At 39.5% G+C, this 26,081-nt stretch overlaps 1 protein-coding gene across 1 annotated transcript in view; it reads right to left on the bottom strand.

Moving 5' to 3' along the window:
- Nucleotides 1-26,081, bottom strand: part of AGBL4 (AGBL carboxypeptidase 4) — a 1,394,453-nt gene that overhangs the window by 532,834 nt on the left and 835,538 nt on the right. Inside the window, exon 5 of the mRNA XM_049700153.1 lies at nt 2,921-3,137. Coding sequence (XP_049556110.1) covers nt 2,921-3,137 — 217 coding nt within the window. The remainder of the gene's footprint in view (nt 1-2,920; nt 3,138-26,081) is intronic.

Here is a 26,081-nt window from a genome sequence, read left to right as displayed (position 1 = left end):
AAGACTCGGCGTAAAGCCCATCTGCTCCATGGTGTTTAGTCTGACCATAAATTCTTTAAACAACTCATGGGATCCTTAATTATATACTTTAAAAAACATAATATATATTTTTTAAATGTCTTATTTCCTCTGGTATGGAATACATTTCTGGAAGTACACCATGACTTGTATACTCCATTATATATCCCTACAGTACCCCTCACAGGGTCTGAAGTAGGACAGCGGTCTCGAATTATTTTATTCTAACTGAGGAATTCCTCAAAGAATAATTTAAAAACCCCTATCAACTTCAACTTTCTCATTTTATAGATGAAAAACTTGTCCCCAGAAAAGGGAAGTAACATTCAAGGTCATATGAGTAGTTTGGTATTAGAGCTGGACACATAAATCAAGCTTCTTATGGCAGAGACTTCAGGATGTCCTTCAATATTAATTCACCTCCATATCTATAGGACTACTAATTTTTAGCTAGAAACATGGTCACCCAGAATGAAGACTTCATTTCTCATCCTTCTTTTAGTTAAGTGTGGATATGAGTTCTATCTAATGGGATAAACGTGAAAGTGCCACAATACTGTATCTTCTCCCTTCTCCGCCTACTTTCTTAATCTTGCTGCCTGGAACATGGATGTGACAGAATTCCACATTTGACATTGAGTTTGAGAGCCACATCCCAGGGATGGCAGGGCAGAAAGCTGGAAGAACTTGACTCCCTAAGAGTTTCAAGGAGCAGAGCCACACTATCAGCTCTGGATTGCCTACATCTAGATTTATATATGGAAGAGAAATAAACTTCTATCTCATTTAATGGGCTGTTATTTTAGGTATGTATTTTGTATATTAGTTATTGGAAGCTTAACTTATCCTATTATTCCTCCTATCAGCTTTCTGATGCTCTTAGCTCTTCACATTGTCTCTAGATATATCTTAATTCATTCTTTCATTCATTCAATAATTTACTCCATAGCCATTCAATGTACACCTACATTCTGCCTGGCATAAATCTAAGAGAGGGCTGCAGTGGACACAAGAATGAAATGAACAGATCCCACACTTAAAAAGTCACAAGTATTGAATGAAACTCTTTCTCTCTTAATTTATATCATAAGTCATATGTCTGGCAAACATTCGTCTCAGGATTTCTCCAACAGTTCCATCTGAAATAATCTACTGTTTCCAGTAATACATTGTTGATCAGACCACGTGTGACTAATATGTTCTATTTGGCTCTCTACAACCACTCTCTGCCCTTCTCCATCATTTTCTTTGTTTAGGGAAACTTATCTGTATGGATTACTTCAGTGGGCTCTCTTGCCCTCTGATTTCCAATTGGGTTGGCCAGTAGGAACCCCTAGCAGTAGATCAGAGGGAAGTAAGAGAATGAGCTCTATGTATTTATTTTTCTCAGCTCCCTCCCTGTGGGATCATCTCAGGCTAACTTTTTTCCTCAACTGAAGGTCACTGTTCCACTCAAGATGGCCCACTGCATGACTCTCTACTATTGGGTTCTGTTAACCATTTCATCCCTTCACACCCTCTGAGCTGTTACTAGCCCCAGGGAACTGCACTATACCCCGTGGTTTCTGTACACAGTGCCCACACCTTGTAAACAGCCCATTTATTAAGCTCTCCTCAAATTATCCTAATGTGAGGCTGCCATCTGTTTCCTACTAGCGTGCTGACTAATACACCATGTGTCCCAATTCTCAGTTCAAAAGATATAGGCACCAGATATACATGGCACCCATCAGAAGCACTGTTAGGAAGAAGATTAGAGTAGAGGGAAGATATTCTTTACTAGCAACTGAAGTATTTCTGACCGCAGAGAACAAAACCTATGCATCCAATGTGAAGGACACTTTTAGATCCTGGGATGGGCAGGGAGAAAAAGAGGAAAAGACAGTAGGAAAGTGTGGTAGGCAGAACAATGCACCCCTTCTCCCAAAATGTCCAAGTCCTAATCCTCGGGACCTGTGAATATATTACCTTACATGAGAAAAGGGACTTTACAGATGTGATTTAGTTAAAGATCTTGAGATGGATATATTATCCTGGATAATCTGCGTGAGCTCAACGTAATCACAAGTGTTCTTATAAGTGAAAGAGGAGGGCAGGAGATTCAGCATCAGAGTGGTGCAGCATGAGAAAGACTTGATAAGTCAATGTTGACTTTGAAGACTGAAAGGGAACCACAAGCCAAGGAATGCAAGCAGCCTCTAGAAACTGGGAGAGGTAGTGGAATGAGTTCTCCCCTAGAGCCTCCAGAAGGAATACAGACCTGTTGATATCTAGATTTTAGCCCAAAGAGGCCAATTTCAGACTTTTCCTGAACTGTAAGATAATAAATTTGTGTTGTTTCAAGCCATCAAGTTCATGGCAATTTGTTATGTCAGCAATAGGAAACTAATATAGAATTTAAGACTGAAATCTCCAGACCCAGAAAACTAAACCTGAGGAAGGAAGAAGGGTTGGGGAACTAACAGATGGCAGAGATAGAACACACTGTGGACAGCACAACCATACTGCACACCACCTGCTAACCTACACTGCAGTCAAGTTAAAATTCACTAAAAAGCAAATTTATTCTTCATCTCGTAAGCTTAGACCCATAAAATGCTTTCACACCTTTTGTAACACCCAGTAGAGCCTTCTTTTTATCTCACAGTTCTGGGGATTCACCAGAACTTTTGTATTTTGTTAGAGAGCTTTATCAGCTTCATTCAGAAGGACACGCATCTGCCTTATTCTATTCTTTGACTTCCTGGTGGCCATAGTAGCAAAATATTACACACAAAAAACAATGATTTTTTAAAATTTCCAGAGCATATAGTCTACAAAGCACCAATATCTATTATTTGCATTCTATAAAAACCAGTGCTAAGCTCCTCCCCCAGCTTTCCCGTTTCTGAATGGGCCTTACCACACTCTGACCCAGCTGCTCCCGGAAGAAGTAATCCATGTTTCTCTTTTGCAGGCTGTCAAGGTAATGCTGAAAGCGAGTGTATGTATATGGGTAGCAGTAAGCAAACTGGTAAATATCTTCTTCTCGGTCAAAACAAAATGCAAAGGACATCACGTAATTCTTCCTATGGTCCGGGCAGCGGTAGTAGTAAACATTTTTAGGTGGCAGTCTTTGCCTGAAAGATACAAAGAAATTTGGGCATATCAGACAGTTGTTCAAGCTTCAAAATGTAATCAGTAGGAATAAATGCCCAAGATTGAAACTGTAACATCAAGAAACCTAGGTGGTGGCCAGGGACAACAACATATACCAATCTATGATCAAAAGAGGTTGGACACTCCCTCTTGCAAGAGGACTGGAATCACAACGGATTGCTGAAAAATAGACAGGAAGACACTGAAACTCACCAAAAAAGATACCCCACATCCAAAGACAAAGGAGAAGCCGCAATGAGATGGTAGGAGGGGAGCAATCACAATAAAATCAAATCCCATAACTGCTGGGTGGGTGACTCACAAACTGGGAGAACAATTATACCACAGAAGTCCACCCACTGGAGTGAAGGTTCTGAGCGCCATGTCAGGCTTTCCAACCTGGGGGTCTGGCAACGGGAGGAAGAATTCCTAGTGAATCAGACTTTGAAGCTAGTGGGATTTGACTGCAGAACTTCGACAGGCCTGGGAAAAACAGAAACTCCACTCTTGGAGGGCACACCACAAAGTACTGTGCACATCAGGACCCAGGGGAAGGAGCAGTGACCTCACAGGAGACTGAACCAGACCTACTTGCTAGTGTTGGAGGGTCTCCTACAGAGGCGAGGCATGGCTGTGGCACAACGTGAGGACAAGGACACTGGCAGCAGAAGTTCTGGGAAGCACTGCTTGGCGTGAGCCCTCCCAGAGACAGCCATTAGCCTGTAGGCTCAAGTGTTGGGTTGCCTCAGGGCAAACAACCAACAGGGAGGGAACCCAGACCCGCCCATCAGCAGACAAGCGGATTAAAGTTTTACTGAGCTCTGCCAACCAGAGCAACACTCCCTTCAACCCACCACCAGTCTCTTCCATCAGGAAACCTGCACAAGCCTCTTAGATAGCCTCATCCACCAGAGGGCGGAGAGCACAAGCAAGAATAACTACAATCCTGCAGCCTATGGAACAAAAAACACATTCACAAAAACATAGACAAGATGAAAAGGCACAGGGCTATGCACCAGATGAAGGAACAAGATAAAACCCAAGAAAAACAACTAAATGAAGTGGAGACAGGCAACCTTCCAGAAAAAGAATTCAGAATAATCATAGTGAAGATACTCCAGGACCTCGGCAAAAGAATGGAGGCAAAGATCGAGAAGATGCAAGAAATGTTTAACAAAGAACTAGAAGAATGAAAGAACAAACACCCAGAAGAATTAAAGAACAAACAAACAGAGATGAACAATACAGTAACTGAAATGAAAACTACACTAGAAGGAATCAATAGCAGAATAACTGAGCCAGAAGAACAGATAAGTGACCTGGAAGACAGAATGGTGGAATTCACTGCTGCAGAACAGAATAAAGAAGAAAAGAATGAAAAGAAATGAAGACAGACTAAGAGACCTCTGGGACAAAATTAAATGCAACAACATTCACATTATAGGGGTCCCAGAAGGAGAAGAGAGAGAGAAAAATCCCGAGAAAATATGTGAAGAGATTATAGTGGAAAACTTCTCTAACATGGGAAAGGAAATAGCCACCCAAGTCCAGGAAGCACAGAGAGTCCCAGGCAGGATAAACCCAAGGAGAAACATGCCGAGACACACAGTAATCAAACTGGCAAAAATTAAAGACAAAGAAAAATTATTGAAAGCAACAAGGGAAAAATGACAAATAACATACAAGGGAAATCCCATAAGGTTAACAGCTGATTTCTCAGCAGAAACTCTACAAGCCTGAAGGGAGTGGCATGATATATTTAAAGTGATGAAAAGGAAGAACCTACAACCAACATTACTCTACCCAGCAAGGATCTCATTCAGATCCGATAAAGAAATCAAAAGCTTTACAGACAAGCAAAAGCTAAGAGAATTCAGCACCACCAAACCAGCCCTACAATAAACGCTAAAGGAACTTCTCTAAGTGGGAAACACAAGAGAAGAAAAGGTCCTGCAAAAACAAACCCATAACAATTAAGAAAATGGTAATAGGAACATACATAGTGATAATTACCTTAAAGGTGAATGGATGAAATGTTCCAACCAAAAGACACAGACTCACTGAATGGAATACAAAAACAGGACCCATATATATGCTGTCTACAAGAGACCCACTTCAGACTTAGGGACACATACAGGCTGAAAGTGAGGGGATGGAAAAAGATATTCCATGAAAATGGAAATCAAAAGGACGCTGGAGTAGCAGTACTCGTATCAGATAAAATAGACTTTAAAAGAAAGAATGTTACAAGAGACAAGGAAGGACACTACATAATGATCAAGGGATCAATCCAAGAAGAAGATATAACAATTATAAATATATATGCACCCAAGATAGGAGCACCTCAACACATAAGGCAACTGCTAACAGCTGTAAAAGAGGAAATCGACAGTAACACAAAAATAGTGGGGGACTTTAACACCTCACTTACACCAATGGACAGATCATCCAAACAGAAAATTAATAAGGAAACACAAGCTTTAAATGACACAATAGACCAGACAGATTTAATTGATATTTATAGGACATTCCATCCAAAAACAGCAGATTACACTTTCTTCCCAAGTGCACACAGAACATTCTCCAGGATAGATCACATCTTGGGTCACAAATCAAGCCTCAGTAAATTGAAGCAAATTCAGATCATATCAAGCATGTTTTCTGACCACAATGCTATGAGATTAGAAATGAATTACAGGGCAGAAAACATTAAAAAAACACAAACACATGGAGGCTAAACAATATGTTATTAAATAACCAAGAGATCACTAAAGAAAACAAAGAGGAAATCAAAAAATACCTAGACACAAATTACAATGAAAAGGTAACGATCCAAAACCTATGGGATTTTGGATGCAGCAAAAGCAGTTCTAAGAGGGAAGTTTATAGCAATACAAGCCTACCTCAAAAAACAAGAAAAATATCAAATAAAAAATCTAACCTTACACCTAAAGGAACTAGAGAAAGAAGAACAAACAAAACCCAAACTTAGCAGAAGGAAAGAAATCATAAAGATCAGACAGAAATAAATGAAATAGAAACAAAGAAAACAATAGCAAAGATCAATAAAACTAAAAGCTGGTTCTTTGAGAAGATAAACAAAATTGATAAACCATTAGCCAGACTCATCAAGAAAAACAGGGAGAGGACTCAAATCAATAAAATTAGAAATGAAAAAGGAGAAGTTACAACCGACACTGCAGAAATACAAAGCATACTAAGAGACTACTAGAAGCAACTCTACGCTAATAAAATGGACAACCTGGAAGAAATGGACAAATTCTTAGGAAGGTATAACCTTCCAAGACTGAACCAGAAAGAAACAGAAACTATGAACAGACCAATCACAAGTAAAGAAATTGAAACTGTGATTTAAAAATGTTCCGACAAACAAAGTGCCAGGACTAGATGGCTTCACAGGTGAATTCTATCCAACATTTAGGGAAGAGTTATCACCCATCTTTCTCAAACTCTTCCAAAAAGTTACAAAAAAGGAACACTCCCAAACTCATTCTATGAGGCCACCATCACCCTGATACCAAAACCAGACAAAGATACTACAAAAAAAGAAAATTACAGACCAATATCACTGATGAATATAGATGCAAAAATCCTCAACAAAATACTAGGAAACAGAATCCAATAACATATTAAAAGGGTCATACATCATGATTAAGTGGGATTTATCCCAGGGATGCAAGGATTCTTCAATATATGCAAATCAATCAATGTGATAGACCATATTAACAAACTGAAGAAGAAACACCATATGATCATTTCAATAGATGCAGAGAAAGCTTTTGACAAAATTCTACGCCCATTTATGATAAAAACTCGACAGAAAGTGGGCATAGAGTAACCTACCTCAACATAATAAAGGCCATGTATGACAAACGTACAGCAAACATCATTCTCAATGGTGAAAAACCAAAGCATTTCCTCTAAGATCGGGAACAAGACAAGGATATCCACTCTCACCACTATTATTCAACATAGTTTTGGAAGTCCTAGCCACAGCAATCAAAGAAGAAAAAGAAATAAAAGGAATCCAAACTGGAAAAGAAGAAGTAAAACTGTCACTGTTTGCAGATGACATGATACTATACATAGAGAATCCTAAAGATGCCACCAGAAAACTACTAGAGCTTATCAATGAATCTGGTAAAGTTGCAGCATACAAAATTAATGCACAAAAATCTCCTGCATTCCTATACACTAATGATGAAAAATCTGAAGGAGAAATTAAGGAAACACTCACATTTACCACTGCAACAAAAAGAATAAAATACCTAGGAATAAACTTACCTAGGGAGACAAAAGACCTGTATGTAGAAAAGTATAAGACACTGATGAAAGAAATTAAAGATGATACAAACAGGTGGAGAGACATACCATGTTCTTAGATAGGAATAATCAATATTGTGAAAATGACTATACTACCCAGAGCAATCTACAGATTCATTGCAATCCCTATCCAATTACCCATGGCATTTTTTACAGAACTAGAACAAAAAATCTTAAAATTTGTATGGAGACCCAAAAGACCCCGAATAGCCAAAGCAGTCTTGAGGGGAAAAAAACGGAGCTGGGGGAATCAGACTCCCTGACTTCAGACTATACTACAAAGCTACAGTGATCAAGACAGTATAGTACTGGCACAAAAACAGAAATACAGATCAGTGGGATAGGATAGAAAGCCCAGAGATAAACCCACACACCTATGGTCAACTAATCTATGAAAAAGGAGGCAAGGATATACAAGGGAAAAAGACAGTATCTTCAATAAGTGGTGCTGGGAAATCTGGTCAGCTACATGTAAAAGAATGAAATTAGAACACTCCCTAACACCATAGACAAAAATACCCTCAGAATGGATTGGAGATGTAAATGTAAGACCAGATACTATAAAACTCTTAGAGGAAAACATAGGAAGAACACTCTTTGACATAAATCACAGCAAGATATTTTTTGATCCACCTCCTAGAGTAATGGAAATAAAAACAAAAATAAACAAATGGGACCTAATGAAACTTCAAAGCTTTTGCAAAGCAAAGGAAACTACAAACAAGACAAAAAGACAACCCTCACAATGGGAGGAAATATTTGCAAACGAATCCACGGACAAAGGATTAATCTCCAAAATATATAAACAGCTCATGCAGCTCAATATTAAAACAACAAACCCATCCAAAAATGGGCAGAAGACCTAAGTAGACATTTCTTCAAAGAAGACATACGGATGGCCAAGAAACACATGAAAAACTGCTCAACATCACTAATTATTAGAGAAATGCAAATCAAAACTACAATGAGGTATCACCTCACACCAGTTAGAATCGGCATCATCAGAAAATCTACAAACAACAAATGCTGGAGATGGTGTAGAGAAAAGGGGACCCTCTTGCACTGTTGGTGGGCATGTAAATTGATACAGCCACTATGGAGAACAGTATGGAGGTTCCTCAAAAAACTAAAAATAGAATTACCATATGACCCAGCAATCCCACTACTGGGCATATACCCAAAGAAAACCACAATTCAAAAAGACACATGCACCCCAATGTTCATTGCAGCAGTATTTACAATAGCCAGGACATGGAAGCAACCTAAATGTCCATCAACAGATGAATTGATAAAGAAGATGTGGTACATATATACAATGGAATATTACTCAGCCATAAAAAGGAACGAAATTGGGTCATTTGTTGAGACGTGGTTGGATCTAGAGACTGTCATACAGAGTGAAGTAAGTCAGAAAGAGAAAAACAAATATCGTATATTAACATATATATGTAGAAGCTAGAAAAAATGGTACAGGTGAACCGGTTTGCAGGGCAGAATTAGAGACACAGATGTAGAGAACAAAGTATGGACACCAAGGGGGGAAAGTGGCAGGGGGTGGGGGTGGGGGTGTGATGAACTGGGAGGTTGGGATTGACATATATACACTGATGTGTATAAGATGGAGGACTAATAAGAACCTGCTGTATAAAAAAATAAATAAAATTAAATTTAAAAATTTAAAAAAGAAAAAAGAGGGGCTTCCCTGGTGGCACAGTGGTTGAGAGTCCACCTGCCGATGCAGGGGACACGGGTTCGTGCCCCGGTCCGGGAGGATCCCACATGCCGCGGAGCGGCTGGGCCCGTGAGCCATGGCCGCTGAGCCTGCGCGTCCGGAGACTGTGCTCCGCAACGGGAGAGGCCACAACAGTGAGAGGCCCGCGTACCGCATAAAAAAAAAAAAAAAAAAGAAAAGAAAAAAAAAGAAACAAGAGACTGGAATCTGGCAGTACTTCGTTCAAATTCCAGCTCTATCCTTTATAAAGCGTTTAAACAATGCAAAGTTAAAAATGAACAAGTTTTATTCATCATTTGTTCTTATTTTGAGCACATATTATATACCCAGGCATTGTGCTAGATTACCTATGTAAAATGGTAAATAAGATAAGCCAGGTATTTGTCCTCATGGAGTATATATGTTGGTAGGGAAGCAGTCAATAAAATATTTTAAATAAATATACAATATAGTTACAGACTCAAAAGTGTCTTGAGGGGAAAGAGTGTGATGCTATAGTGACATAAATAGGGGAGGATTACTTTCCCCAGGGAAGTCAGGTTTTAGTATTGTAACACTAATTCAGATACTTTAAAATAAGTTCATGCACTTTGTGAATATTCAAGGGAGAGAAAAAGAATATTCAACATTTCTTTAAATTATTACTATTATTTTTCTATAGAGCATTCCATGAAACTAATTTTACACAGAAGCACTTTGGGAAATACTGCTTTACAATATGCTGTGTAGGCAATTCTGCTAAGCTAACATGCTCATTCTCCAATAAGCAACACTGAAACACATACATGAGAAAGGCAAAATGGTCCAGTCATAATTCCCATAACATCTTCACATTAACCCACTTCACAGGCTCACTGCACCTCCTCATTTGTATCATATCCACACTATGCACGATTTCCCTGCAGAGAATGCCTCTCATTTGTGTCTCTTAAAATCCTATTAATCCTACAAAACCTGTCTCAACTATGCCTTTTCCATGACTGTCCACTGATAATACCAGGCCTGTTTGGCTCCTACATTTTGTAGCAAGTCTTGCTTTTTTTATTGGCTGCTTCCTAAGTCTCATCCACTAGGATCTGTTTGGAAGCTCCTTAAGGGCAAATATGTTTTGGGGGGTGGGTTCTGGCATAGTGGGTGGAGGATGCAAGGCTCACCTGCGGTGGCCTGTCATTCAACTGGGGAGCCAAGGGGCAAAGGGGCACATGGAGGAGAGTGTGAGGAGGAGGGTGTCGGAGCTGAGGTTGAAAAAACAATAATGGTGCTGGCTCCAGGTAGGGCAGCCTGGAGAAAACTGTTAAGAGCTCCAAAGCATTGTAACATTCCAGCAGTTTATTGCAGAATCTTGTTTCTACCTTGGTGTCTTTCTGAGGCTGCCTCAGTGGCCAGGGTGGGAGGTAAGGCTATGGGCTTCCCGTGGAAGAGCCAATGTTACATGGCACTGACGTTGTACATGTTTGGGCTTGTACTGCTTGCCTGTAGCCCTGGCTGTCATGAATCGCACCCTAACATTAAGTGGAAAACAGGTAATGGGAACATCAAAAGATTATTGTTAGTTAAAGAAAAAAAACAGACATCTCAAGTTAATGAATTTAGCACTTTTCTATGTATGGGAAGACAAGGGTCTCGGCTCATTGAAATCACTCCTTTGATATGCACTTTAACTTCATAGGGCCAGTATCCTGTTTTTTTCCATCCTGAATCCCTCAGGGTGCACAGTCAGGGGTGACTGCAATGGCTGATGACTTGATGGCCATACACCCTTTGTTTACTGATATGGCAGGCTTCATCCACACTATCGTTATCCCACTTAGAAGATATGGCCATGAAGGTTCATAAAAGTTAAGGAGCTTACCCATTCTCTCAAGCTAGTAAATGACAAAACTGGGATTCAAATCTGTTTCTGTCTGATTCTAAATCAGTACTTATAACACTTTTCCAGGATCCCTCTTGATAAATTATGGGATTCTGGCATAGGCCAGGTGGCAAGAAGGAACAAGTAAAATGTTGGAACTGCAAGGAATTCATCATGGCTGAAGCACAAAGAATGAGAAGGGAAATCATGAGAATTGTGTTTGAAGAGGAAGGCAGAAGTCATATTAGAAAGGGACTATGGCTGTCCCTCCACATCCATGGGTTCTGCATCTGCAGGTGTGAAGGGACGACTTTACATGATGGGACACGTTAAAGAATTTAAACATTATCCTGAGGTCATAGGATACCTTTAAGTCAGTGAAAGAAGTAAAGTACCATGATTGTCCAAGTCCAAGAGATAGAAGAGAGTGATCAGAAGGACAGGGTAGTGGCTGCACAAGTATAGAAAATCAGATAGATTTGACTATTAGATAAAAGTGGCTGATGTGATGGGCCATGGAGTCTAAGATGGGTGGGAACCCAAAAATGATGAGGACGGGACGTAGAGAGAACAGCTTAAGCAATAAACGAACGGGGCTTTTCACATAAAAGTCCACGGTAGTTCGGGGCTTCCCTGGTGGCGCAGTGGTTGAGAGTCCACCTGCCGATGCAAGGGACACGGGTTCGTGCCCCGGTCCAGGAAGATCCCACATGCCGCGGAGCGGCTGGGCCCTTGAGCCGTGGCCGCTGAGCCTGCGCGTCCGGAGCCTGTGCTCCGCAACAGGAGAGGCCACAACAGTGAGAGGCCTGCGTGCCGCAAAAAAAAAAAAAAAAAAAAAAAAAAAAGTCCACAGTAGTATCAAAGGCTGTCTAGAGGTGTGCTTAGGCCAACAAATAGAGTCCATTTTGCTCCTACACCCAAAGCCAGGAGGAATAAACATGCAAGTAAAAACAATCTTCTTGTGACACAAATATAGCTTTAAAGCAAACCCCCTAGGCACTCCTCCTTTCTAACCCAATTGCTACCTTAAACCCTCCTATATTGAAATTTTGGAGCTACCAGTGATGAAATAGACACGGAATGGCCTGGAAGGAAAATGGGGAGTGAAGAGTCCCCTCCAGATACTTCTGCACATGGAATGTAGGAGAATGAGCAGCTCCTGAGAAGGCATAGGGGGAAGTAATGGCCTCCAGGATAGTCAGGCCTTAGTTCATTGTTTTATTCAGCAAATATTTGTTAAGTATCACATACCATAGACTGAAGTAAAGGAAGACAAGAGGTAAAGGAAGCAGTGGATTAGAACACTGGGGTCCAAGGGGGATTATTAACCTGGGAGTTGAGTTTCATAGGAAAAAGCAGAAGGTTTTGGATAGAGGAGGGATCAGTGGAAAACCAAGATTAGAGGGAGAACAGACCAGCGCAGGGATAAGGGTATAAAAAGAACAGATGATGGTCTACATTTGTGATGTGATGTCACATCACAATGTTAGGGTGGTAGAAGTAAACGAGCCTCAGGGTCTCCAGCCAATGGTCTGTGACAGTTGCTTCAGGCCCTGACTCAGAGGCCTGAGTCTCAGTCTCCTGGAGCACAAGGTGAGTGTGTCTTCATACACAAGCGATTCCTACAGTCACAATCCCCTCAGGCTATGACACCGATGTTTTCAAGTCTTTATGTACTAGTATATTCAATTAAGATCCATGCTTTAAATTCACTCACCTCAGTTTTCTCCTATTCTAGCCAAGTTTAGCAACTTGACTCTGAGAGCCTGCCGTCTCCACCAAATTCGATCATGTGCTACCAGGAGAATTCATCTAATGCCTGCAGCTGTCCCAGCTCCTCTCCTGAGTAGGTTGGATGCTTAACCTGATTTGAAGGCAGAGTGAAGGTAATGGACACTGCGGTGATCATGCAAGAAAGCTGAGATGTTGCTCAGGGCTTAATGTTCCAGACTCTGCTAAGGATACTAACGAAAATCTGTCTGAGAAGAATTCAGCAGGCCAAATTCATGAGGAGGCAAAGTAACACAAAGAATAAAGGAAAAGAGGAATGAGGCTGTGTAGGAGAAATGTGTCTCTCATTTGGAATGCACTTATGGTTTTTCTCTTATTTTGCTCATTATGTTTCACTATGTCTCAGGCATGGTGTTAAATTTTTTATATGAATTATCACTGAATCCTCACAATACCCTATGAGCTAGGGGCTGTTAACATCCCCTTTACACAGCTGAGAAAATGGAAGCTCAGAGAGGTAACAAAAATTTCCCAAGGTTGCAAGTTTGGTAAGCAGCAGAGCCTGTACTAGACGCAAGCTAACGTGACTCCAAAGTCTGTGCTCATCGTCCCTATGGTAACTTGCCACCTGCCTTTCTCCCCTTGACACCAATTCATAGCCTTACCTTCTGCTTCCAGAGGAATCCTGTCTGACAGTACTTTTACCAGTACTCTCCTGTTAAAAACTCTTCAAACAACTTATCCTCAAAAGGCTCCCCGAGATCTCCCTGTGATTCCAGCATCGTCAGTCATTTCTCCCTCCTTGAACCCTATGTTTTATTCATACTGAACTACTCACAACTCTCTAAAAACGTTGTGCCATACCTCCAGTACCTCTGTGTCTTTGTGTTTGATCTTTTCTCCACTTGTACTGCTTCCCCTGCCAGATACCTTACCTACTTGGTAAACTCTTACTCATAGAGGTGGCATATCGTAGGTTGTCAAAAAAGCTTTAAATATTTTTTTAAACAAACTAAATAATTAATAAACAAAAGAATGTATAAATAAATGCCTATATCCTTTAACATACCTCCTCTCTGAAGTCTTCTTTGATTATTCATCCATCATTAATTTTTCTCTACTTGGACATTTGATATTAAAAGTTTTATCACCGGTTTGTCCCTTAACAATAAGCAACAAAAGTAAGTGGAGATTTCTTCAAAGAGAAGGTAGGCTTCTTGAAGACAGGCACAGTGTTACCTTTCCCTCTCTTTCTCACTATAAATGGTACAGAGAAGTTTCAATTAGTACTTGCTTATTTTAAAAGCACTTGTAAAAGGAAAAGAAGACTCCTCTCTACAGATAAATGGTAGGCATCATAGGTAGGTAGATCTTAGCTCAGTATAAAGTAGAGACTCTTTAACTTTCAGCTGAAGGGAAAGTAGAAAGGTCTATGTTACAAGGGAGTACATGGGAAGCTTTAAGGGCTCTCATAAAAAGTTTCCTGGGCTCCCCTGGTGGCGCAGTGGTTGAGAGTCCGCCTGCCGATGCAGGGGACACGGGTTCGTGCCCCGGACTGGGATGATCCCACATGCCGCGGAGTGGCTGGGCCTGTGAGCCATGGCCGCTGAGCCTGCGCATCCGGAGCCTGTGCTCCACAACGGGAGAGGCCACAACAGTGAGAGGCCCGCGTACCGAAAAAAAAAAAAAAAAAGTTTCCTGTACTTGATATTAAGTTAAACAAGGCAAACTTCTGGTTCCATTTAGCACAGAGAGTCTTGGATATCAATGGAAACAATATAACAATTGTTTAGGCCATTCTAAGTACTTCATCATATATTAACTCCTTTAATCTTCACAATAGTCCTCTGAAGTTATTCCTTTATCCTAAATGATATGATAAAAATGAAGGTAGGGTCAAGAATACTTCTTAAGAGAAACAGATTGTCCATGACTCCCTAGAAGACTCCAGAAAGGAAAGAATCTAACACCTGATCCTGCCAGAGATGCAGGTTGATTCCAAGACCTGTGGTGTGTGCTCTCAGGACTCAGAGACTAAAGGGTGATCCAGCTCTTGAAACAAGTCATCATCCTGGGTCCATCCTGATGACTAAAGAAGCCCTCCACATGTGTGAGGGAGGCGGTAACCAACATCCTCAGATTCAGTCATGCATTCATATGTGGCTGAGTGAGCGCGCGCACACACACACACACACACACACACTCACACTCACACACAGGCTGCATGCATGTACATACTGAACACGTTCACAATCATACTATGTATACTTCTCTACTATAGCCTCTATTTCATTATATCAACTTGAATATATGCCTTTCTCCACCACTGGATTGAGTTCTCCTTGAGGGCAGGAACCATATATTGTCCACCTGGTTCTGGAGGATCTATACAAAGTCTTAAATAGAGGAGGTACTCCAAAATGCTCATGAATTGGATAAATGAATATAACTGTGAGTGAACTTTAAGATATTAACATATTAGAGTAAATAATTTCAGCCACACCAAGGTTTGTATATTATGCTCTCTCCATGTGAAGCTGTGAGTCATGCCATGAATACATTATGTTTCAGGAACTTCCATGCCATTTTAAATGCGGTTCTATCTATAACTGCCTTTCCCATACTTTGCTACATAGTACATTCCTATGTAGAGAAGTGAGGCCCAGCTCAAATGACACTTCCTCTTTGAAGTCTTCGTCAACAATTCCAGGAATAACTAATTGCTCTAAATACTAATTACAGAAACTCCTGTATTTCTGATTCATTTCAAAATCTGTAGCACTTAGCACAGTGCTTGACCCTGAAGAGGAGCTCAAAGCATGTTTGTTGAATGAATGAGTAGGTGAATTTATGGTTTAATGAATGAATGGATGGATGATTCCTTCCCATTTTCCATCCTCTCTGCCTCTGTCCAAGCCACCAGCCAAGTTCCCAATGCATCATTTTGGAGGTTACCAGAGCACAGAGGAAGAGGAGAAAGCCCAGGACCTGAAGGCGTACATAAGACTCATTCCCTACCCCTCCTCAAGACCCCTGAAAGACAGGAGCCCTAACTTCCTTTCTGATTAAGCAGAAAATATGGATGTTAGATGAGTTCCAACCCCAGGGTGTTCTTTGACAGTAGACACAAACTTTTTTCTTCAGATTAGCAGAGAGGGAAAAAATAACAAAGAATCTGTCTTTTAAGGCAGTACATCCTAAAGGAGGTATACAAAACCAAGTCATTCAGACACCTCCAAAGGGAGTAACATATACTAAACACCACCTATATGCCAACAATGTGCTACCTGTTTGATGTACACTATTGTCTGACTGATAAACACATATTCTTTCCACCACACCAAGGCTGTGAAATTCACCCAACAATTTGGGTGAAATCTGAAATTCACCCAGCAATTGCAGAAACAGTCTCTTATTTCCCCTTCTTCATCTACCCAGAGGCAGGGAGCAAACTGGCATCCAGTTTCCCAGGTATATTTGAAATTGAAGAAAGATTTCATCCCTCTTCCCTTCATGAGGGCAGCTGAATCTCTGGTTTGTCATCCATGACAACAGATGGCCTTTAGTCTACGTTTGGCTGGAACAACCCAGACCATCTCCTGGCTTGAGCCAGTGGGCCCCTCCTTTTCTTCTCAGGCGTCTGGCACAGCCAGGCACCAGCATGGCTGCCCACATTATAAATCTACCCTCCCTAGGCGAAGAGGACCTGCTCCTAATTCCAATTCTATCTTCCCCCAAATAATTATAATAGTGCTCCTGTCACCAGCATATCTATTCTTATCTTTCTCCGCACTTTGTCACAGCTAATCTCTTGGTGAGTCACAGGGAGGGGGAGAAACAGAGAGTGAGGGAGTGCTCAGCTACAGGCAACACATTTATACACCCAGTGTCTAATCAGATTACCATCTTATCAGGGGTTGATGGGCACTAGTGGTGGGAGGAGAGAGACGGAGCTACATATTGCCAGCCGAGTTTTTGATTCTTGAATTAACCTTTTTGTCCTACACACTCTGTTGTTTATTTTTCAGAGTTTATTTTATGTGTAGGATTTTTTTTTTTTTGTCTGTGCCTTCTGGAGAAGGACACCCACACACTGTGTCAGCAGCTGCTTCTATTAATTCCAAGCCATTAAAAAAATTAAAATTAAACCCAATTACTTTGGCTAGTTTAGAGCCGGGGAATAGCTGAGACTGATTATTCCCCATGGTCATGGACAGCAACAATATTCCTACCTACATGTGGCTGCGGGCAGAATGCTAATGCAGTCAGAAACTCCAAGGACAGGCTCCTCAGGCAAAGAGAGACTCTAAGTCATGTACTCTATCTTCTCCAATCCAGATTCCTGAGAGGAGGCAAGCAGAGGACACTGGACAAAGAGCTAGGAGTTGGGTGCTAGTCTAAGCTGCAGTCCTTGGGCAGGACTCTACCTTTCTTGGTGCCTCTGTGTAAAAAGTGGTTACTAAAATGTGTCCTGAATCCCTCTTAGGGTTGTTACGACTCGTAGGTGAAAATGACTATGTTTTCAAAACTATCGTTTGTTGGGATATAAGATGGGGTATGAGGCAGTATCAGAATGCTGGGTGCTTTGGGATGGGGTGGCCAGCTGTACCTGCAACTTGTTCAGGTTTGCGCTCAAGTTTTGTATCCAAGTTATTTTGTTGCTCCATCATAGGTGGAATAATAATAAGGGTTCTGGATATGAAGTCACTAGACTGGAATCTCCTTAGAGCTCTCCTGCACAGAGCCTATTATACAACAGCACTCAATAACTATTCTTGAATGAATGAATAAATAAGTCAGGCAGAGCTGGGTTAGAACGAATAGACAGAGCTGTGTTCAATTCCAGCTTTTGATGCCTTTTACAATTGTAGTCATTGTACAGTAGAAAGAACATGGGCCTGGACTCTAATCTACTTCCATGACTTATCAGTCATGTAGCCCTGAGCCTGGATTTCCACATCTATAAAATGAAACCAATATCTAGCTCACAGATCTGTTTTGACAATTAGAGATGAGATTGGTCCCCGACACATAACAGGTGCTCACAATGGTAACTGCTCTGTATGACGGATAATTGGCATCACACTCTCTTGATTCAGAATAATGCATTCCAAGCTCATACTAAGTGTGCTTAGGGTATGAAATGGACAAAGCAGGTAGGATAGGGGACCAAAGAAAAGGTGACAAGGGATGAGGAACCATTTAAACACAGAGTTAGGAAAGAAAACAGTGATAACCCTGTTTTCTGTTCCAGATCCTTCCCATACCCAATGTAACCAATACCTCTCTTTCAAGGAGATGTGCTCTCTAATAAAATTAAGTGTGTCTGTCAAGATACAGGAAGGCAGTTAACTCCTCCAGTTCCCAAATGGCGGTGGGAGATATATTCAAAGGTGTTTTCACTACTGGTAACTGGCTATGCTAGACAATCATGCCGTGGCCCGTGCAGCAACCTGCCAGATGAATGGAGCCTCAAGGTCACTAGTTGGTGGGATCAATCAGAAATATGGAAAATTATAGGTTAGGCAAATGTGAAATATGTTTGGGAAATAGAGACTGACCAGTCCGGCTTATAGAGAATAGTCTGCTCTAAGCATATTTATCATATGGTGCAAATCTAAAATTATTTATTTTGTTTTTTGGTTACTCCTAAACAATTTGTGCAATAAACATTTCACCAGCAATGAGCTCAAAAATACAAAAGTGCATATTTTAGGAAAGTTGAGTACTAACTTTTCATTCCTCATGAAATTCAGTGATAAACATGACACATGCGTAAAATGTTTGTAAGTATTTATGATCCACTGTAGGGGGTGTACTGATAACATGGCCACATTAAAACCAGAAGACACAATGCTGCTGAAGAAACACCAGCATCTATTTGGTTTAACAGTTATTTTAAGAAAACTTATGTCCAAAGACTATAATTTACATATATAAAAGCAGAACCATAGAACAAAAATGATTGAAATTATTTTAGAGCAATGTACTTTAAATGAAAAGCCATACTTCCAAGTGATGTGTGCTATCACTTTTATTTAAAGTGCATGACTGTTCTTCTAAAATCATTTCAATCAGTTTTAATTCCAAGTTTTCTGGTATATAAAGTGGTAGCTGTTAATGCCTTTTCTCTGTTAGCATAAGAACTAAAATCAGTAATGTGATATCAGTGTCATCAGGTGTTTCAAATAGAAAATAATTTAACTTAATTTCAATGTAATTCAGTTATTTTCACCCAATTCATGGAATCAAAGTAAAGCTTTTGGAAATTCATTCTGTTGAAGGCTAAATACTGTCTTAGTGGGAATGATACTGTTAATTCAGTAAAATAAAGTTCAACATGAAAGATAAAATTACTTGTTTTTTTGTTATGATAATATGAACACAAATTTTGGTAAAAGCAATGTACTTGTTAAATCAACAAACCTATGGAGTAGAAATTTATTTTGAGTTGGTTGGAGGTGTCCATAAAAATCAAAATTGCATCCAAACCAAGCTTCTATTTTCTACCCTCAAAACAGAAACCACAGTTCTAAAAATTTACACAAAATAAGTAAACTATACAATTTTTTATGACGCTAATGCTAAACCACACACAAACAAAATTTTTATTAAGCTTCAGGAAGGCAGACCATGTTTCTTTTCTTTACTGTCTGCCATCAGTGGGATCTTAGAGATTTTGAGTTTTTTAATAAGCCACTTTGTTAATCAACGTTGATTTTGCTGTTTTTATGTTTGCTTTTTGTTTTTGCTGTTAATGAGACCCCTAAATTTTGTTAATGAGATCTTTAAAAGAGGACAGAATTTTGGTTGCATTTTGTTCAAAATCAATTGGAAATCTTTAATCAAGTATTCAACAAATGAAGCACCAAAGTATTTTAATTCTTAAAGCTTTTATCAAATTGCAATTACTGAAAACAAAGCTTTCAAATAGGAAAACATGACATTTATCTCTCCAAAAGCAAGGGAGGAATTGCACAAATTAAATGATGAAAGCACAATTGAAATACAAGACTTAATTCTGAAATTCAATGATCATACTTTGGGAAACCTCAGTTTAGGAGGATAATTTTTTTGATGAAGCTCCTATTTTTAATTAGATATTTATATATTGTACCAGAGTGGAATGAAATTGAGAAGGGCTACAATTCTGTAGCACCTGCATTTGGTGAAAATTTAAAAGAATCAAGGAAAAGCACTTTGACAAAAGTTGTTTTATAAAACAAAATTATCTAAGAAAATTTCTTGGAAAGGAGTAAACAAGATAGTAACTATGAATATATTTGGACTGAAACGTTCATATATTTCAATACTAAAAAGCTTGTAACTGAGAATGTCCTCAGTTTGGGAGAATCTGCTGAACTCTACCAGGTACCTCAGTACCTAGAGAGATAATGCCTTTTATTTAAGAATATTATGATCTATAAAGGAGAATCAATTGAATGTGTCAAGAATTTCAAACTTGTTAACCATAAAAATTCAATTCTAAAGAAGACTTGAAGGCAATGACATCAAAAACTAAAAATAATAAAACCATATTAGAAAAAATATTTTTCATAAAAATACCAATGACATAGTATTAGATACACATGTAACTAAAAAACTGATTAAAGTGTGTAAATGTATGCCAAAAATAACAGTGCTATTTTAAGAAAATAAATGTAAGTTTTAAAAAAATTTTGCTTTAATGTACATGGATGTATATTAATTTTACTTTTAGAATGAACTTTGATTTTTAAAATAATTGTTTTGTAAATCCAACAAAGAAAACAATTGGTGGTCAATACATGAAATATTTCAAAAATATATAAAATTTTATTTTTAGTTTCCCTGTTCACTTTCAGTTGGGATGATGATAAATTATGTGCTCATCTTATCCATCTGCCAACCTAATTGCTCCTCTTGAATGTCTCGAAATTACCTCAATTTCAACCTGAATGTAATGAATCTCCTGACCTCCCCTAAACCTGGCCCTCCCAACTCAGTAAGTAGCTCCACCATCCCCATCTGTCCAATTGTACAAGTCAGATACCTCAGAAACAACCTTGATGTCGTCCTTCCTGTCACCCTTTCCTTCCTTTTTGACTCAATGAATATTGCTGAGAGCTTCTCATGTTGTCACTCTTCTAGATGTTGGGGAAGCAGAGGTAAAAAAGCAATTCCATGCTTTCATGGAACTTTTAAGTTGTGAGAAGGAGAGATAAACAAACAAATAAATCAATGTATTACATAATACAGTGTAAAGTAATGATAAGTGTAATGAATACAAATAAAGCAAGGTAAGGGGAGAGAGGGTAATGGAGGGGGCAATTTTAATTAGGGTGGTCACAGAGACAACCATTTAGTAGAAACTGGATGATGTGAGGAAATAATCCACATGTATATGGATTATTATATTATCTTATATTCAATATTATATTCAGTATTTATTCAATATTATATTATATTATACATATCCCCAAGAAAATAGTGGCCCAGAGGGAACAACAAGCACGAAGGTCCAAGCTTGGTGTATCTCTAGGAACTGCAGGAAGGTCAGTATGATTGAACAGGAATAAGTGAGGAGGTGATTGGTAGAAAGGGAGAGAGGAGACCATTTTATAGGGGCTTGCAGCCCTTAGTAAGAGTTTTGTGTGAGAAGCCACGTAGGGTAGAGATATTGAGAGTAATTAAATAATTTGAGCTACATTTTAAAAGGAGCTCCTGACATAACTGGTTGAAATGCTGATTCATAGGAGTCAGCTCTGACACTTTGGTCTTCATCACATGGAAGCCAGTGTTTAAGTCCACTTCTCAGTACCCATCATCTGTCGGTGAATGGTACAGATTCCTTTCTACACAGTGGATCTTCACAGTTAAAAATTTATGTGAAAGAGCTTTCATACCTCAGTGGACTTATTAATCTTAGAAGCTCTAAATTCCTGTATTTCACAACCTCCCACTTTTCAGGGTTATTATGTTAATTAAAATAATAAAGTGGACTCAATAAAGAGCTTTTGGTAACTGAAATGAGTAAATGAACTTCACAAGTCATCTATCAGCTTCCTGAAATTTGGGAACCAGAAGTATAGGAGATGAGGAACATTTTATTTTCTTCCAATAAGAAATACATAATTGTCTTTTCAAAGATTTTCTTTGTAATCTATCTGGGAGATCTATTAACTCTTTATACTGACACAACTATACACTTTCATAGAGAGATGGGACTTTTGGGATCATCTAGTCCAGTGTCTTTCTAACAATTTTTAGTTCTTCAAAAGTGCTTTCTGCAGAAGAAAGCTAGCAGAGAGGCACAATATGCAAAAACCAAACAAACAGATAAACAGAATTCAGATGGCAAGAAACAAGGCAAGTGGGAGTGGGTGGGTTTGGGCCTTTCATTTTATAACTGAAGTCTAGAGACATCAGTGATTGGGCAAAGCCACACTGGAGGTTAGAGGCAAAGCTGAGAACCGCTCTTCCAGTTATATGTGTTTTGTTCATTGATCAAACAATGATTTATCAAGCACAGTTCTCAATGCTGAGGATAAATTACTATATAAAACAAAGTCCCTGTTTTTATGAGAGAGAAAAATATATATATATGGTATATTAATATATATATTTAGATATTATTTATATACATATTTGTCAGGAGGTTATAAGTGCTATGAAGAAAAAAAAGGCAACATAAGGATAAGGGAATAGAAAGTAATGGAAGGGGGTGATGTTAGTTACACCAGGTGGTCATGGAAGGCCTTTCTGATGAGGTAACATCTAAATAAAGTGAAGACCAGTGGATTTCTGGGGGGAAGCAAGTGCCAGTAATGTCTCCCTGAGGCTCCTGCTCCTCCAGGACAGAGAACCTACTAGGTGCCAGGAATTGCATTAGCCTCTTCACATGCATGAAGGCTTGGAGCAACAGGGAGAACATAGATTTTAGTTCTGGTTTTGAATCCAGGTTTTGGCAAGCGGTTGATTTATTCTCTTTTACCTTCAGTTTTCTGATTTTTAAAATGGGAATGATATTATTTTTCTTTCAGATTTGTTCAAAGGATCTAATAAGAAAATACATGTAATGTCCCTGACATACACCAGAGCTTTACAGTTGGGAGCTATTGGTATTATCTGCCTCACTCTCTTTGAATGAAGGATTCTTACTGTAGTTGGCATCAGTAAATATTGGCTGCTTGGCATATATTTCCTCTTCCTAACAAAAGGAAGCAAAGTATAGCAAACTATTTCCTATACTTAAATGACTCCTTCTTCATTTGTACAGTCTGTTGGAGTCACAGGGAAAAAGGCCTTGCCATCCCATGCCAAAGCACATACCCCTGTCTAGGCTAATCAGATCTGACTTCTATGGAATCTGTACCTTGAAGACAGAGAAAATAATGAAAGACTTGGTGATCCTTCATTTCCCGACCAGACTGCTCCACTCAAAGGCCACTTTTTTTGTGGTTTCCTCTCCCTGGTGCTAAAGCTCTTCACTTCTTGTTCACCCTCAAGTCCAGGTCTCTCTCCACTTCCCATTGATTCTGTAGGTCCCTAATATCCTTCAAATGCATTTCCTTTTGTCTAAGTTAAAAAGAATACATTTCTACTCTTAGTAACTAAAGAAACTATCTTATACATAATCAATTTAATTGAGACAAAAAAACAACACCAACATAAGACATATTTGCCTTCTAGATAATTAAAATTATGTTGTTGATGAATAATGTTGATAAAGAAATTTTGAATTACATATATGGTCTTTGCCAACTTATTTACCTCTCAGAAAAGCAATTTATCAAACTATAAAACAAGAAGCTTAAAAACAAAACAAAACAAGATTAAACTAACTGAGGCTTAAAGGATCTTCACAGAATTGACATTCAAGGATTCTAAAGTCTATGAGGTTATGATTCTAAGAATTTCTTTATAATGAAATTTTATAAGATATCTTCAAAGCTTTAATCAAAGGCCAGTAAAGGAAAATTTTCATATCACATGATAGCCTCAAATCATACTATGTAAGCATCTGCCTGTTTCACCTCTTTGTAGGGGTAGCTCAGACATTCAGCTGCTTCTTGGATTGAATAAGAAGTGTGCAGTGGGGGAGATGTACAGTGTCCACATAAGATGTCATTTAAGATCACACAGCTAGTCAGTGGCAGTTAGTCCGGGCTTCAACTCCACAGCTAACACTTAAACAGAACACTACCTTACTAAGTAATGGGGACCTTCATAGGAGAGACAGGTGAGGTAATCACAGAAGGATTCCTGAAGAGGAATTCAAATGGGAGAAAAGATTTCCCAGACAGAGGGAGTGTATATGAAAAGGACAAGAGATGAGAATGCATGACATGTATTCAAGGTAACTACACCATGAAGCTAAAGCATAGGTTTTATGTGGGAATCATTGGTGAGGAGTCTGAAGAGGAGCTTGAATTCAATTGTACGGAATAGGGTGGGGTTTGAATACAAGACTAAGGAATATCATCAGTCAAATGCATTAGATATTTGCTCCACTTTCTCCAAACGACCTTTCCTGCTTTACATCTGCATCCTCTGCTTTGCCTGTGATGGCACCAAGGGAGCGAGAAGATCCAGGTAACGTTACCAGAGATGACATAGTGGACTTTGGAGAAATGTTGGCTAAAACAGAAGAAACAGGTAGGTTCTTTTTCCAGGTAGGACTATTGAAAAGCAACCAGCTTCCTATCAAAAGCTCTCACAACTGGCCTAATCCTTTCTGGGAGAGTTCTAGAGGGAATCTTGAGGTAGGTCTGAAATTTGGGGAAGGTGTTGGAAAGTGGTGTTAAGTGTGGAAAGAGGAGGGCTGTGAGAGAAGAGAGATCAGGGAGACTACACCTTTCTCCCCAAGCTGGTCTTCCATTTTGAAGCATAAGCCTAAGAAAGTGTTCTGCAAACTGACAAATTATTGCAATAAGGGAAAAAAGATGAGAAGAAAATAAATCCTGTGGAGTGAAGACAAAGGTGATGGGATCAAGAGGCAAATGAAAGGAGAGAGGTCTTAATGGAAGATTTATTAGACAGCATGGTTTGCATCAGTCCTAGAGGCAGGAATGACTTGGAAAATGAATTCAGCAATGGTTCTTGTCCTTCTGGGCTGAGACCTTACAGAGGGTGGTATTTCTCAAAAATGAGTTGCAGTCCAGCTCAAGGCTTCCAGCTTGCTGAAGATAGATTCCCAGCATTGTAAATATGTATTTGGGAGGATAAGGGTGAAAGGGGTGGCAACTTTGCTCTTTCTGGATTAGTTTTGGTGGAAAACTGCATCTCTATTTACCTGTAAATCAGTCAGAATATAGCTGTATCAGTGTCCATGTCGCTGGGAGGAGCACAGCCTCAGCTGATCAAAAGTGCTTCTGAATGCCAAGCAGCCCACAGATGCAGGCTACAGAAAAGAGAACTGAAGCCCTGCCTATGAGGTTAGTATGCCCCACCTGGCTACCTCCAATTAAAAAACTTGGTTAAGGGACTTCCCTGGAGGTCCAGTGGTTAGGATGCGGTGCTTTCAATGTCGTAGGCCCAGGTTCAATCCCTGGTTGGGGAAATAAGCCAAGCGGCACAGCCAAAAACACAAAAAGCAAAAATACTTGGTTAATTCTCAGTTACCTGAGTCAGTCAAAGCAGCTCTATATGGATAATGCAAAACTCAAGCACACATTCAGCATCTTCTCTGTGGGAGCATTTTTCTAAGTATGGGAAATTTAAAGATTAATAAGACACAGTCTTGTCCTCATGCCCTGAGAAATTCAGTCTTGCAAGAGATACAGGCATCCTAACCATGATAAGAAGTGTTCTGAGTTCTGTGATAGAGATGTGTGCACATGTAATGGGGGCACAGAGAAATCATATGTGACATGGGAGGTCATTTAGACCATTTTGAGCTGGGCCTTGATGGATGGGTGGTTAAGAGCTCACCAAGGAATAAAGGAAAGATGAAGGAATTTCTCAGCAGAGCAAAAAGCATGGGAAGATGGATTTTGCATACTGTTTAAGGGAACAGGTTTTGAAAGTTAATATCAGATCGTTTCATATACCTGCTTAAAAACTTCTATGCTTTCCCATGCAGATGAAAAAAAAAATGGCTAAACTCATAACTATGATGTGACCTCCACCAATTTTATCTTGCACTGCTTTCTTTCCTCTGTTCTGCCGACATGCTTTCTTTCTATTCTTCAAATACATCAAGTTCATTCCTATCCCAAGGCCTTTTTATTTGCTGCTTCCTCTCCTCCTCTCTCTTGAATGCTCTTCTCTCAACTCCTTCTCATT

Source organism: Orcinus orca, chromosome 1 (assembly GCF_937001465.1).
Source record: "Orcinus orca chromosome 1, mOrcOrc1.1, whole genome shotgun sequence".
Taxonomy (NCBI): Eukaryota; Metazoa; Chordata; class Mammalia; order Artiodactyla; family Delphinidae; genus Orcinus; species Orcinus orca.
The sequence above is the reverse complement of the archived record's forward strand: the minus strand, read 5'-3'. Positions and strand labels throughout refer to the sequence as shown.